Source organism: Plasmodium chabaudi (genome assembly GCF_900002335.3).
Source record: "Plasmodium chabaudi chabaudi strain AS genome assembly, chromosome: 7".
NCBI lineage: Eukaryota > Apicomplexa > Aconoidasida > Haemosporida > Plasmodiidae > Plasmodium > Plasmodium chabaudi.
Genome location: NC_030107.2, coordinates 945,255 through 959,398, shown reverse-complemented (window position 1 = coordinate 959,398; position 14,144 = coordinate 945,255). Strand labels below are relative to the sequence as shown.

The window sequence follows — 14,144 nt, the reverse complement described above, 5'->3', positions numbered from 1 at the left end:
CAAAAAATAAAAGGCATCAAAAAGGAAAAACAACATCAAAGGAAACAATAAAATGGTTTATGGAATAGGAAGAATTAAAGTTTTATAAAAACATATATGTAATGTTTGAATTATACAGAAATTCGAAAATTATATTTTCGTCAAATTATATCAGTACTATTAAATAAAATATGCAAGATGAAAAAGGAGATCATATTGAAGGAAATTCTTATATAGTTCCAAAATGGAAACAAAACATAAATAGAAACGAAATGGGGTGGAAAAATAAAATCGACATGAATTGTCGAGATAAAAATATCGATAGATCTTGTAGTGAGGATGAAAAAAAAATAGTAAACAATTGTACACAGTATCCCTTAATTTGTAAAGAAGATAAAGACATTGAGAATTTAAAGTTCTCAATAGCTACCTCATTAAATAAGCTTAAAAAAAATGCTTATTCAAAAGTAAAATGTTATAAGGAATCTGAGTCAGAAAAGTTTGAAGAAAAAGATATAAAAAATTGCACCAATGAATGTATACAATGTGAAGATCAATATTATGAAAACGGAGAAAACCAAAAAAGTCGTAAAAATGACAATGAGGAAATATATCAGGAATCACACATAATTCAAAAAAATATTCAACCAGATTGTCATTTAGAACGAGAAGAAATCATTGAAAATATGAACAAGGCAATACATAATTCGGAATTTATTAAAAATATGAACTACTATTTTGAAGAGGAAAATAGTAACACACAATCAGAAAGTGAGAATAATAAAGCTAGCCAAACGGATGAAACTGATTGGACTGTAAATATCGAAAAAGACAAACAAAATAAAAACGAACTCTCTGAATTTATATCCGAAATAAACTGCAATAACCAAAATAATAGTTGTGTAAATGAAGACAAGGAAAAAAATAATATAAATTTTATTGAAAAAAAAAATATTGCTAACGAAAAAGATTTACTAAAAGATATGAATGCACATGTGCATGCTTTTAAAGAACAATGTGATTATTTAAAGCTTATATTAAATGAATTAAAAGATTTAATGTATATTATCTATACTTGTTTTAAGATAAAGAAAGGTGATAATTGTTTAGAGAAACAAATAAATTCTACTACCATTATGAACAAATGGGATGAATATTTTACTCAAAACCAAAAGGAAATAAATTTGTATGACCATGTCAGCAAAAATAAGAATTTTCAAAAAGAAATATATAACATATATGTAAATTGTTTGAAGATGTTTATGAAAAATGAATTAAGTATAGCTCTTGAAAATATAAGAAATATTTTAAATAATCCGAATTGTGAAATAAATAAAGAAGGTATTAATAAAATGAAAATAAATAATTTACAGCTAGCCAATGGTCATATAAAAACGGAATATATTACAAAGGATGAAAACAATAAAGAAGAAAACCAAAATAACGAGAACAACATTTCTATATTATCAATCACTAAACTAGTTAGTGACATGTCTTATATTCGACAATATATAGAAGAATTAAAAATGAGCTGCATAAAGGAAGATAAGCAAACTCAAGTTAAAATGGCTAGCCAAATGAAAAATAAAAAACAACCTGACTGTTCAGAAAATAAAATTGATATTGAGTTTGATGGACAAAATGAAAACAATAAAAAATATCAAAATAAAATCTCAGAATTAGAAAAAGAGCTTTTGAATACTAAATTATTGTTAGCCCAAAGTGAAACTATAAGAGAAATAGAAATTAATGAAATGAAAAAAAGTAAATACAATTGATAAATAGCAGAACGAAAGTTACTGGTGGCATTGCATTACTGTGTGTGAAATGGGATAGGAAGTAAAAGAGAAGGAGTGAATATTTTTTTCGAGCATATCGTAAAAATAGTATAAAACATAAATATACAATATATAGTAATAAAATATAACACTATAATGCTATCCCCATTTTTGTTACCTTATAATAATATGATATAAAATAGCAAACCGAATAATTAAATACAAATATCTTAAGATTACCTTGCATGTGCATATATAATATGTATACACATAATAAATATGAACAAATAATATATATTTGAAATAATTTACAAATAACAAAGTATAAATATACTCCTATTATATTTTCCTTTAAAGGTATTCTTTTTTGTTTATCTATTTATATATATCCCTTAACAATTTTGACAGTCACATATATTTATATTAATATATTAAAAAGTATTTCGATATATTTTGTTCGCTATTTTGGTACTTAATTTTCGCTACTTATTTATATTTTTCAAACTAAAATAATTTTTTTTTTCACAATTTTTTATATGTATTTTACATTTAAAATTATTTTAATACTATTTAATTATACATTTTAAAACATTTTAAATTATTTTTTTTAAATATCCCAATTTTTTCTATAAAAGCATTTGGGCAAATTGCTACCTATGTATAGCACTTATATTAATTTGTGTACGCATATAAAATAATACATAGTTATTAACATTTTATTATGTTGCAAAAAATAATATATGTTAATTTTTTCTTTAAATAAATATATACATGTCCATTATTTATACATTATATTTATTACTATATAATATGTAATATTATATATATATATACATATACAATTTATAATGCATAAAATAATGTTTACTCATTCCCTATGAACATAAAGGAGATTTTTCCTCCTTTTTTTTTTTTTTTATTTTCCCCCTTACTCGCATATTAATGTCATTTAAGTTTTTGTTGTATATGTATATATTATATTGAAGTTATTTCATATTCTTAATCTTTTTTTTTATAAATATAACAAGCATATGTGCGTACTTACATGTATGTGCATATATATTTAAGTATTTATTATATTTGGTGCTTTCCAATTATAATTTATATATAGTACTTTCCAATTTCCCATTTTTGCTAAGTAAAAAAATATATACTCATACATATAGCCACACACAATGAGTAGCAGAATGGACACCCCCAAAGATTTGTCTGAAATGACGGACAGTGATTTTTCTAATTTTGACGACAAAACTGATGAAAAAAATGAACTGAGTGAACAAAATGAAAAACAAGAGGAGGAAAAAAAAAATAATAAGAAAGTTTCGCTAAAAAAATCAAAGAAGAAATCATCCATATCTTCAAAAAGTAGCCAAAAAAATAATAAAAAAGTAATTCAAAATAAAGCAAAAAAAAAATCACATGCCCCACCGGCTCATCCACCTCCCCCTAGTCGGCCTCCTCCTCCTCCACCACCTCCATTTATTCCAAAAGAAAAACAACAAAATTGGAAATTAAAAAAAAATACAAACAATAATGAGATTAATAATGATCCAGTTTCAATGAACAATTGTGTAGGTAATATTACTAACCCACATTATAGACCTAATGAACCATATATTTATAATAAAAGTTTAAGTATTGGTCCCCCTCATGGTCCAACTCCTCCATACCCTTCAAATATTTATAATCATAGTTCGAGCATAAATTCACCACCATGTACTAACACAAATGTAAAGGTAAATCTACAAACAAATCCTAACTATAATAATAGTTTTAAAAAAAATTATAAAATAAATAGTGCCCCAGAACCTGAACCATATATCACGGCATCACCAACATTAATACCAGCACCGGGACAGCAACCAAATACTCCAATTAATATACAGGTTGAGAGGAAACATACACTTATATCCAATAATTCGATAAATCAAAATAAAGACTATCCATATATGGATATGCAACATAATAATAGTAATTTTTCATTCTCACCAAACGTAAAACAACCATACCCAAATATGTCAATTCCACCAAACCCTAACTATTATCCTGTCAATCCACCACCAAATCATTTACGACCAACTGAATATATAGAAGATAAAATGTACTACCCAAACTATCAATCCAATATTGATCATAATAATACTCCTAAGTATTACCCACCAGGTAATTAAAGCTGCCCACTTCTTTCGTTCCCCCCTTATCTGCCCCATCATTTGTCCTATTATTTTTCTATATATTTTTTTCTACCATTTCGACCTTCTTACTGCTCAGGCGTAAATACCTGGAATGGCGCCGCGCCGCCTCCTATCCCAAACAGCCCATATCAAGGAAGCCCAAAATACCCAGCGCGTAAGAAATTTCGTTCATTATTTGCTCAAAATATTGCCATTACTATTGTCGTACTTACACATTTTATATATGCTCATATTTTTTTAGATGACCATAACCCAGACAAAATGAGCTATAAGGATAAGCCAATCAGAATTGGCAGTGGCCCCTATGATGCAAAACCACATAATATAATCATTACAAATGTAAATATGAATTACTTTTTTTTAAAATAATTATATTAAATGTGCAGTTTATTTGTTTATATTTTCCAATCTATTCATATATTTTATAAATATTTTTAATTTTCATATAGATACCCAAAAATTTAACATCAAGAGACATTATGGAAACATTTAAATGCATGGGAAATGTTTTAGGAGCGGGAATTATGATGACTAGCAAGGTATTTTTCTTGCCTGTACATGTTATTTGTGCTTATTTGCTTTATTTTACCTTATATGTTCATATAATTTATTTACGATGGTTTACAAAACATTTTTAGGGGGAACATTCAGGGTGTGCCTATGTGACATTCCCAAACATTGAAATCGCGGCATTGGCAGCAAGTAGCACATTTAAACAATTAAATTTATTTTTCCACTTTCAATAAATATAAGTTTGCAATTGTGGAAATAGAGGAGTTCTATATACTCTTTTTTGGTAGTAATAATTTATATTTTATTTTTTTTTGCAGGTCGATATGATGGAGGGACATTGAATAATCAGAAAATAAAAGTTTTTATAGAATAAAAATAATTAACAAAAATTTTAAATATATAATATTGGAAACAGCATATATATTCGTACATAGGTTTATGTGTGTGTTTATTTACATACGCAAATATATTAATATGTAACTATTTGTATAAATGTTTGTACGAGCATAACATGTACCAGTCATAAATATAAATAAATGCCTATTATGTTTATGTACACCTTTAATCAAGAATATTGTTAGTTAATTTACATACCAGTCAATTAATTGTTGATATAATAAGTGGGTTAAATATATTTACGCACATAAATGTATAGTATATATGCGGGTATATATATGTAGTACCTATTTAATCGTCAATATATTTATACTTATATCTCAACTGTCGTGTATATAATTCATTTATAAGTTTATTTTTATGGTTATAACATATTTCCTTTTTTTTTCGTATTTTTGAAAAATAAAATGAATAAAATATATATGCACACACATTTATTAATATTATTTTTGCATGTCTTTGAAGATATTATCAATACTCTATATTTTTACTTATTAGTGTATGTATAACTATGTACATATGCATTGCATATATTTATTTTTTTTTCATTTTAAAATTTTTCAAGTTTTCAAATATTTGATGCTTTTTTAACGTTTTTCTTTTTTTGTATTTATTTATTCGATTATAAAAAATGGGAAAAATATGATAAATGAAACCCCGTATTTTTAGAATAATGTATGTTAACATGATTACATATATCCACGTATGTTTACAAAAAATATATTTTATGAGTAAATACCTATGTGTGTTTGTGCTTGTGGTTATTTTTGACGTTTTCGTTATTATTATCGTTTTACATCACTTTATTATTCATTTTCCTTTTTAACGATACTTTATAAGCACACACATATACATAACTTGTAGTCCCTATTCCATGAACAAACTATAATTTACACTTACATGTTAAACAAATTAATTTTCATAAGCATTTTGATAGTTTATAATGCTATCTGCACACATACAACTACGTATGGTTTTATTGTATTATATATTACATGTACATATTTTTTTTTTACTTTAAAAATATATGTTCTAGGATTGGCTATTTTACCTGTCATTGCAATAACTTTTTTATATTTTTTTATACTTTTTTCTGAATTTGTCATATTTCTAAATTTTTTCGCTACTTTACCGCTATTTTTTATTTATCCATTTGTATATTGTTTAAACAAATCGGAATAAGGAAAATACAAATCCACATTTTTTATAAGTATTTACAATATATACATGTGTATGCAGTATATTTGCACATTATGTTTATATAGATTAATAAAAAATGAAAAGTTTGATTTAATAATATAGAAACAAATATGATGGCATATTAAATTCAAATATGAAAGTGAAAAAAAAGGGAAATAAAAAACAAAATATCCTTTTTTTTCCTTTATTTTTTTGTTATGTTTTTAAAATACATATGCACGTGTATATGTGCTTTCACACCTTCTGGTGTTACTTTATCAAGTCAGTGTTACAAATTTGTATATCTACAATTATATTTCAATTCATTTGCTTACATATTTAAAATAATTTGTCTTTTTTTGTTCCCTACATTTTTAACCTTTCCCAATTTAAATGCATAGCATGCCCATGCTCACTATATGCAATATGGCATGTGATTGGCAAATTGTAAAGTTACAAGTTTAACAAAACATGTCCATTGAAGTTGACATATATTCACATATGTAACATTTTATGCATGTAAGGTTGCACAAAATTGGTGTATTATTGCATACCTAATTGAGAACATTAAATTTTGTTTTTGCAGTTTTAAGGAAAAATAATATACAATGTTATTAGTTATTATTTTTTTCTTCCTTCTTTTTTTACAACACTATATTTTAATTAATGTTATTATAAAGAAAGGGGAACACAAATTAGTTGGAAACCCTCAAAATTTATTAATATAAAAAATGTCGAAAAATAAAAACTTAATATTGTAAAACAAAAATTAAATATATATTATAATCCATAAAATATGGTATTTTTTAAAATATACAATTTTAATCGTAAATTATTAAAAAGGAAAAACAAATAAAAATTATATAAAAAAAAAATAATAAAAATAAAAATAATAACAATTGTATGGTACACTAAAAAATATATAATCATTAGTGAGATTGGGGGCTATAAAAAATTAGAGAAAAAATGTAGGGGGAATAAAAAAAAGTATGCAATAATTTATGTATATCTTAATCGAGATTGCTTATTTATAAATAACAATTTTTGTCATATAAAATATGCATTATTAATATAATTAATAATGGGTAAAAGCATATACTATATTTTTTTATATGAAAAAAAGGTTCATGAAATAGTTCGTTTTGTACGTACATAATAATATATATAAAGAATAATAATTTAGAGAAATGGCAAGCCCTTGTGCATATAAAAAAATATGTCATCACAGTACAAATAATATATAGTATATATAATGAAAAAAGTAAAACGGGGGATATATTTTTATGAACATTAAAATAATTATATAATTCATGTAGCAGGCTAATAATTTATTCCAAGCACCTTCTTCGTTATAGAAAATATAACAAAAAAATTCAAAGGGAATATTGCATATATATAAATACGTATAGTTTTTAATATTTTACATATGCTTGGTATATGCCTTATTTACCAACAGTATAATATAAATTTAATATTTTTACGTATATTCCGGTAAGTGTTCTTAAATTATGATAAATAATAAATGCATATATAATAATAAAAAATATGCATATCTATAATTTTCCCACCTTTTTTAATAGCATAAAAAAATTGCAATAAATAGTAAAATAAAAGAAAAAAAATATTTATATTTATAAAAATAAATAAAAAAAATAATAATTATTACAAATTAGAAAAATAAAGGATTATACCAAATTAAAGATTTATGTATGGTATATAAATAAACATATAAACATTATTTACATGACCATTTAAACTAATAAAAATAAAAAATGGGAGCATACAAGTATATTCAGGAAATATGGAAAAAAAAACAATCAGATGCTATGCATTTTTTGCTACGTGTCAGAACTTGGGAGTATAGGTAAATTGCTCAATAAAAAAAAAAAAATATGTAAAATATGTATATAACTTTATATGTACTTATCGATTCGAGGCCTAAGCTACAAACTTATGACCATGGCATATTGGGCTTTCTTCCTATTGTTTATACATTAAAAAAAAAGAAAAATAATAATATGCAATATGGGTGTTAGCGTATTATAATTACTCCTCTACTTGTTAATACATACAAAATATTATTATATGTATATATTACTTATATATTTATTGCACATATTTGTTTATAGGCAATTACCAGTTGTTCATAGAGTATCTAAACCAAGCAGGCCAGATAAGGCAAAAAGATTAGGATATAAAGCTATTCAAGGTTTTGTAATATATAGAGTAAGAGTTAGAAGAGGGGATAGAAAAAAGAGAGTAAGAAAAGGTGTTGTTCATGGAAAGCCAAAACACCAAGGTGTTCATAAACAAAAATCAGCAAGAAATTTAAAAAGTGTCGCTGAAGGTAAAGTAGGTAAAAGCATTTGTGGAAACTTAAGAGTTTTAAATAGTTATTGGGTAGGTCAAGATGCAGTATATAAATATTATGAAGTTATATTAGTAGACCCAATGCATAATGCAGTAAGAAACAATCCTAGCATAAATTGGATTTGCGATCCAGTACATAAACATAGAGAATTAAGAGGTTTAACTTCAGCAGGAAAGAAATACAGAGGATTACGTGTTAAAGGTCATTTGTCTGCTAAGAGTAGACCATCTATAAGAGCCAACTGGAAGAGAAGACAATTAATCAAATTAAAGAAACGTAGATAAACATATAAATAATATTTAAAATGCTGTATACAACTAGAGAAGAAAACATATTTTAAAAAATAATCCTATTTTTTAATTAAATTTTTAAACGAAACTTTTTGATGAACTGTATATATGTGCATGTATACATATATCTTTTGTATCACAAAAATATGAACAATATACATGCATTTTTCAAATTACATATTCTATATGTATATATGGATATGCATATATATTCTGCATGTGCGTTATTTTCGTTTATTTCACTTTTGCCTTAAAAAAAAAAGAAACTTTTACAACTTATTAAGAAGAATAATATATTTTTTTAATATAACTATTTATGTGTATAGAAAATTTGGTGACAATAAGCCCTTGCAAAAAAAAAAAAAAAAAAAAAAAAAAATTTCACAACTTTGTAACTTGTAAAGGGAGTGAACAGTTTTGCAAGCATATGTCATAAAGAAAAAAGGCATAAAAATATTTTTTTTAAATAAATAAAAATAAGGTATGAAAATAAAATGTAACAACCAAATAGAAATATGCTATAATAATATGGCTGTTCTAAACATGAACTATTTTTTAATTGAATAATTTTGTTAATAAATAAAAAAAATAATTTTCCTATAAAATATTTATGCCCTTTTTTCATTTATTTTTTAATCCATATAATACTACAAAATAATATAGCGCTTAAGCATTTTCCACTTACCGTTTTAAAACCCTTACACACATATGTATAGCATATTGAACCTATTTAATTATTGAAAAAAATTGCATATAATAAAAAGCTAAACATATAATAATAAGAAGAAAAAGAAATACATGCGCTTATAAATATAATTGTTTTTTTTTTGAATTATTTACAATTTTTATGGGATATTCGTTGTATGAATAATAAAAAATATAAGCAAACAAATAAATATGTATAAGAATAATAGGGAGAAAAAATGATGAGAATAAGTAGTTGAAATTGGTAATTTTTCATACCTTTACAATTGTAATATATCTTTTAAATTTTATATTTGATTGTTTTAAGATAATTATATAAATTTATAATATAAATTTGAAATATAAATTTGAAATATATCAATAATGAAATGAGAGAAGTGATTAGTTGTTTTTGATTTGACTAGCCAATTGGTTATAACTAAAAGAAGGGATTACACATAGCTTGGGAAAGCATACTTTTTTTTTTGTAAAATGCGTTTCCTTTTTTTAGCTAGTTGTTTTTTGTGGGCTGTATTAAATTTGTTCTTTGTTTGGAACAAAAAAATTATAACCTTAAAAAAAAATGCACATATATTAAACCCTATTAAAAAAGAAATACCACGTAATTGGAAAAAAAACAATATACTAAATAAAATTAATTTTATTTTTTATAGAAAAAAAAATAAATATGAAATGAAAAATTTAGAAAATATCCCATTATTTGTAGTTACAAACAAATTTGATGAAGTTATTTTGTCCTTCGATCCAGATTATGGAACAGATGATCAGGCTGGAAAAAATACAACCACGAAATCGGTTGAATATAGTAATACCGAATTGGATCATAATTTAAATGAAGACATTGTGTTAGAAAATTACAATAATAGCTTGTTGTTTCCTGTAATAAAAAAAAATGAACAAGTCAGAAAAGAAATAGACCTTAATAAAATACACAATAATGATTGTATAGGAATATTTTTTTTTGATCTAAAAACAGCGGAAGCATACAAAGACGACATTGCTAATTTATATAATAAAAATTTAAAAGATAATAATAAAGTTTTTTTTGGATCAAAAGTAAAATTTACTAATCTTGATTATTTTCTAAAGTTAAAAAAATCCTTAAGTTCAAAAGTTGATTTTGTTTTAATACCTAATTATAATGAATTACAAAATGTTTTAAAAAATAAAAAAATTTTTTATGGCACACCAATATATTATATAAATAAAATAACTTTACGAAAATCAACTATTAAGAAAACCTTTTATGAATTATTCTTTCGGACAAATTTAAAAAAAGTCAAAGTTGAGTTGTATCCAAATATTTTTATAACATACACAATTAAGGAAGAGTATGAAAAAGAAGGACAAGAAACAGAAAAGGAAATTGATAAGGGTGAAAAAAAGCTGTCTTTATATATACAACTTGAAACGCTTGATAAAAAAAAATATATACCTATTTTCTTTTCCTATGAGCATGCTTATTATTTTTACAAACTATTTATAGCAAACTTTAAAAGCCATTTTACTCAATACATCCTTCCAAAACCACAAATAATTTTAAATTCATTTGAAAGTTTATTAATGCTATTGAATATGGCAAATGATAATAAACTAAAAGAATTTCACAACCTTTTTTTTGTCCCCACGAGCCACATGTATGATGAAACACTTTATTCCACACAAACCAATGTTTTCACCTTTTATTTCAACAAGTTTGTTCAAAAAATAAAATATGACTTGTTCAGGTCGTTCAGGAAAAACTTAAACTACCTAATATCGGACTATCTGTATCCGTAGTTTTGAAAATTACGAAAAAAATATCCACAGTCAGGAAAAAAATTGCAAACAGATATGCGCGGCGAAATTGCACACATAATTAATAAACCAAAATAAATTCGCTATATATATATATTAGTGGTGATAACCAGAACTATTACTACCCTAGCATGGTTATAAAAAATCGTTCTATAAGGAAACGCATATATCTTAAATGGAAAAAACCAAAGAACGACAATTTTGTGTACAATAAACAGCAGTGGGAAATTTATGAATTGTTCATATTTTTTTATTGTTATTATATATTATTTTAGTTATTTATAATAGCTAGTTATTTGTGTTTTTTTTTACTTGTTTTTTTATAGTATTTTTTAATTTCACTTTGTAAGCACAATGTATTAACATTTTGTGCATTTGTTATATGAAAAAGCAAATTAAAATATAAACTTTTAATCTTTACTTTTTTAATAACTATTTTGAAGTATATTAGTAATAATTAAGCGAAAAAAATAATAAAATAAATGGATAATCGAAGCTCTATATTTTGGCATGCACCTAACGGTGTTGTTTTATTATATCTATTTATTTTTTCTTTATTTTATAAAGTACATGATATTTTTTAAAAAAGTGAAAATGTGAAATAGGGATTATGAAATTGCAAACATACAACATATGCTTTTTTTTCATCAATTGTGAAGAACTAAAAATATAGGCATACCATGCATATATATTACTCGATATATGTATATGCATGTATGTATGGATTATGGATGTATAAAATAGTTGCTTGCTTTTAAATAAAGCAAATGCTGAAAAAAAATTGTAGATAGGATAAGGTGAAACACATTTATAGAGTCCCAAATTAAATTAAAAATAAAAGTTCGAGAATGAGAATTGTATTATTTGGGGCGCCAGGTGTGGGTAAAGGCACATTTGCTGAAATATTGGCAGAAAAAGAAAAATTAAAACATATAAATATAGGAAACATTTTAAGGAATGAAATAAAAAAAAAATCATCAATTGGAAAAGAAATAAATAAAATAGTTAACAATGGGAATTTAGTTCCAGACAATATAATAACACATATTATTGATGAAGAAATAAAAAAATGCTCTATTCATAATTCAACAAATTTTAAAGGGTTTATATTAGATGGATTTCCTAGAAATATAAATCAAAGTAAAGAATTAATAAAAATAACAAATATCGATTTATTTGTTAATATATTTTCCCCAAAATATATACTAATTAAAAAGTTATTAGGAAGAAGAATTTGTTCTACTTGTAATAATTGTTTTAACATTGTTAATATAAAAGATGAACAGTTTGATATGCCACCACTTTTACCATCAAAAGATTGTCATATTTGTAAAGGGAATGCAGATTTAGTTAAAAGAAGTGACGATAGTGAAGAAACAATTTTACACCGATTAAATTCTTATGAATCTAGTAATGCACAAATTATTGATTTTTTTAAAAATTTAAAATATAATTTTATCGATTTTGAAATAAAGAAGGGAATAAAAGATTTTGATGAATTTCACAAATCGATTTTTAAATACTTTTAACCATAATTTGTGGCATACATATGTGTGCACTTTATTTATTAGCTATTTTTTTTTTCGATTTTTTTTTTTTTTTTAAACCTTTTTGGCTTTCTCTTTTTAAGAGTATATTTGTAAAATGAGGGTAGTCAAACAGTTTATGAAAAACAAAAAATAATTAAAATTTCATAAAAAAAAATACGTAAACATTTGATTTAACTATGGTACATGCATATATGAGCATGGGCATGTATATTTTCACCACATTCGCCATTTTCAGAAAAAATATAATTCACATGTTGGGCTTTCTTTCCTTTTTATAATTATTATGACTATGATTGTGATTATAATTGTATGGCTTGTTTTTATTTCTATTATATCCCATCAAGTGTTGTGCATTTGGATATAATGTAACAACATGTCTAGGATTTACGGGATTCGGATTTTGATAGTTATTTGTTAAAGCCCTTGGCTTGACATTTCTTTCATATGGATGATATATATTATTGTAAACATTTGGATTATGATAACTATTATTATTAAATTTTCTTTTTTTTGTAACTAAATGTTGTTGTGCTAAGCTATCAAGTACTATTGGTCTATCTTCATCAAAATGTTTATTTCGTTCATCTCTTTTTTGTACCCCTGTTTTACCTCTTCCATATTTTCGTTTCCCTATAATTCCTAAATCTTCATCTACTCTTATTATTCTTCCATCTAATATTGAATTGTTAAGAAAGTTAACCGATTGTGTTGCTCCTTCTTTTCTTTTATATACTACAAAACAAAAACCGCAAGGAGATTTCTCAGTTCTGTGCAGTCCCATTATTATGTTTTCAACCTCCCCGGCTTTGCTCATATGCTATAGACAAAAAGGTAGAAAAGGCAATAAAATATCAGAACAAATAAAGAAAATAAAAAAATGTACACGCATAATGAAAACTTTTCTTACCTCGTATATTTGCTGCTCTGTTGTATAAATAGATAGATTCCCAATATAAACAGTTTTAGAATATTGTATTTTATTTAACCAGTCTTCATAATCATTACATAATGCCCTATCATAGTATTTTCTTTTTTTATATACTTCTTCATATAAATGCGACATTTTTTAATTCATGTAAATAAATCAGTTGTGATATACCCATTCAAGTTGATAAATACGGAAAAAAAAAGTTTCCCCCCGGTTTTCACTTTGCTTTTTTTATACTTACAAAGGAAAAAAAAAATATTTGGATAGGGGGTGACTAGCTAAAACTGTTTACAAAAAAGTGAATTGTATAAGTACATAATAAATCTGCTACTTATATTTTCACTCCTTTGGGACTGGTTGAATTTTGCATTGTGATAAACATGGAGATTAAAAATTATGTAAACCCTAATGACCTATAATAAAAGTATCGATGTTTATAAATTAATATAAAAAAAGGTTCTCT

General features: G+C 24.5%; 6 protein-coding genes across 6 annotated transcripts; 5 read left to right on the top strand and 1 right to left on the bottom strand.

The window, feature by feature from the left end:
• Positions 1-170: 170 nt before the first annotated feature.
• On the top strand, positions 171-1,757 carry PCHAS_0727100 (conserved Plasmodium protein, unknown function; the record flags this gene model as incomplete). Its single annotated transcript, XM_016797744.1, has 1 exon — positions 171-1,757. One exon carries the CDS (start codon positions 171-173, stop codon positions 1,755-1,757), a length of 1,587 nt encoding a protein of 528 aa, XP_016653669.1.
• Positions 1,758-2,932: 1,175 nt separating this feature from the next.
• On the top strand, positions 2,933-4,838 carry PCHAS_0727000 (RNA-binding protein, putative; the record flags this gene model as incomplete). The annotated part of the gene is made up of 6 exons (XM_016797743.1): positions 2,933-3,920; positions 4,029-4,106; positions 4,194-4,291; positions 4,402-4,491; positions 4,591-4,654; positions 4,783-4,838. The coding sequence occupies 6 exons, from the start codon at positions 2,933-2,935 to the stop codon at positions 4,836-4,838; spliced, it is 1,374 nt and encodes a 457-aa protein (XP_016653668.1).
• Positions 4,839-7,812: 2,974 nt separating this feature from the next.
• Positions 7,813-8,695, top strand: PCHAS_0726900 (60S ribosomal protein L15, putative; the record flags this gene model as incomplete). Its single annotated transcript, XM_016797742.1, has 2 exons — positions 7,813-7,904; positions 8,170-8,695. The coding sequence occupies 2 exons, from the start codon at positions 7,813-7,815 to the stop codon at positions 8,693-8,695; spliced, it is 618 nt and encodes a 205-aa protein (XP_016653667.1).
• Positions 8,696-9,877: 1,182 nt separating this feature from the next.
• On the top strand, positions 9,878-11,185 carry PCHAS_0726800 (conserved Plasmodium protein, unknown function; the record flags this gene model as incomplete). The annotated part of the gene is made up of 1 exon (XM_739617.1): positions 9,878-11,185. The coding sequence occupies one exon, from the start codon at positions 9,878-9,880 to the stop codon at positions 11,183-11,185; it is 1,308 nt and encodes a 435-aa protein (XP_744710.1).
• An 866-nt stretch (positions 11,186-12,051) lies between these two features.
• PCHAS_0726700 (GTP:AMP phosphotransferase, putative) lies at positions 12,052-12,732 on the top strand (the record flags this gene model as incomplete). Its single annotated transcript, XM_739618.1, has 1 exon — positions 12,052-12,732. The coding sequence occupies one exon, from the start codon at positions 12,052-12,054 to the stop codon at positions 12,730-12,732; it is 681 nt and encodes a 226-aa protein (XP_744711.1).
• Positions 12,733-13,000: 268 nt separating this feature from the next.
• Positions 13,001-13,816, bottom strand: PCHAS_0726600 (nuclear cap-binding protein subunit 2, putative; the record flags this gene model as incomplete). Its single annotated transcript, XM_737668.1, has 2 exons — positions 13,001-13,570; positions 13,661-13,816. 2 exons carry the CDS (start codon positions 13,814-13,816, stop codon positions 13,001-13,003), a joined length of 726 nt encoding a protein of 241 aa, XP_742761.1.
• Between the last annotated feature and the right edge of the window lie 328 nt (positions 13,817-14,144).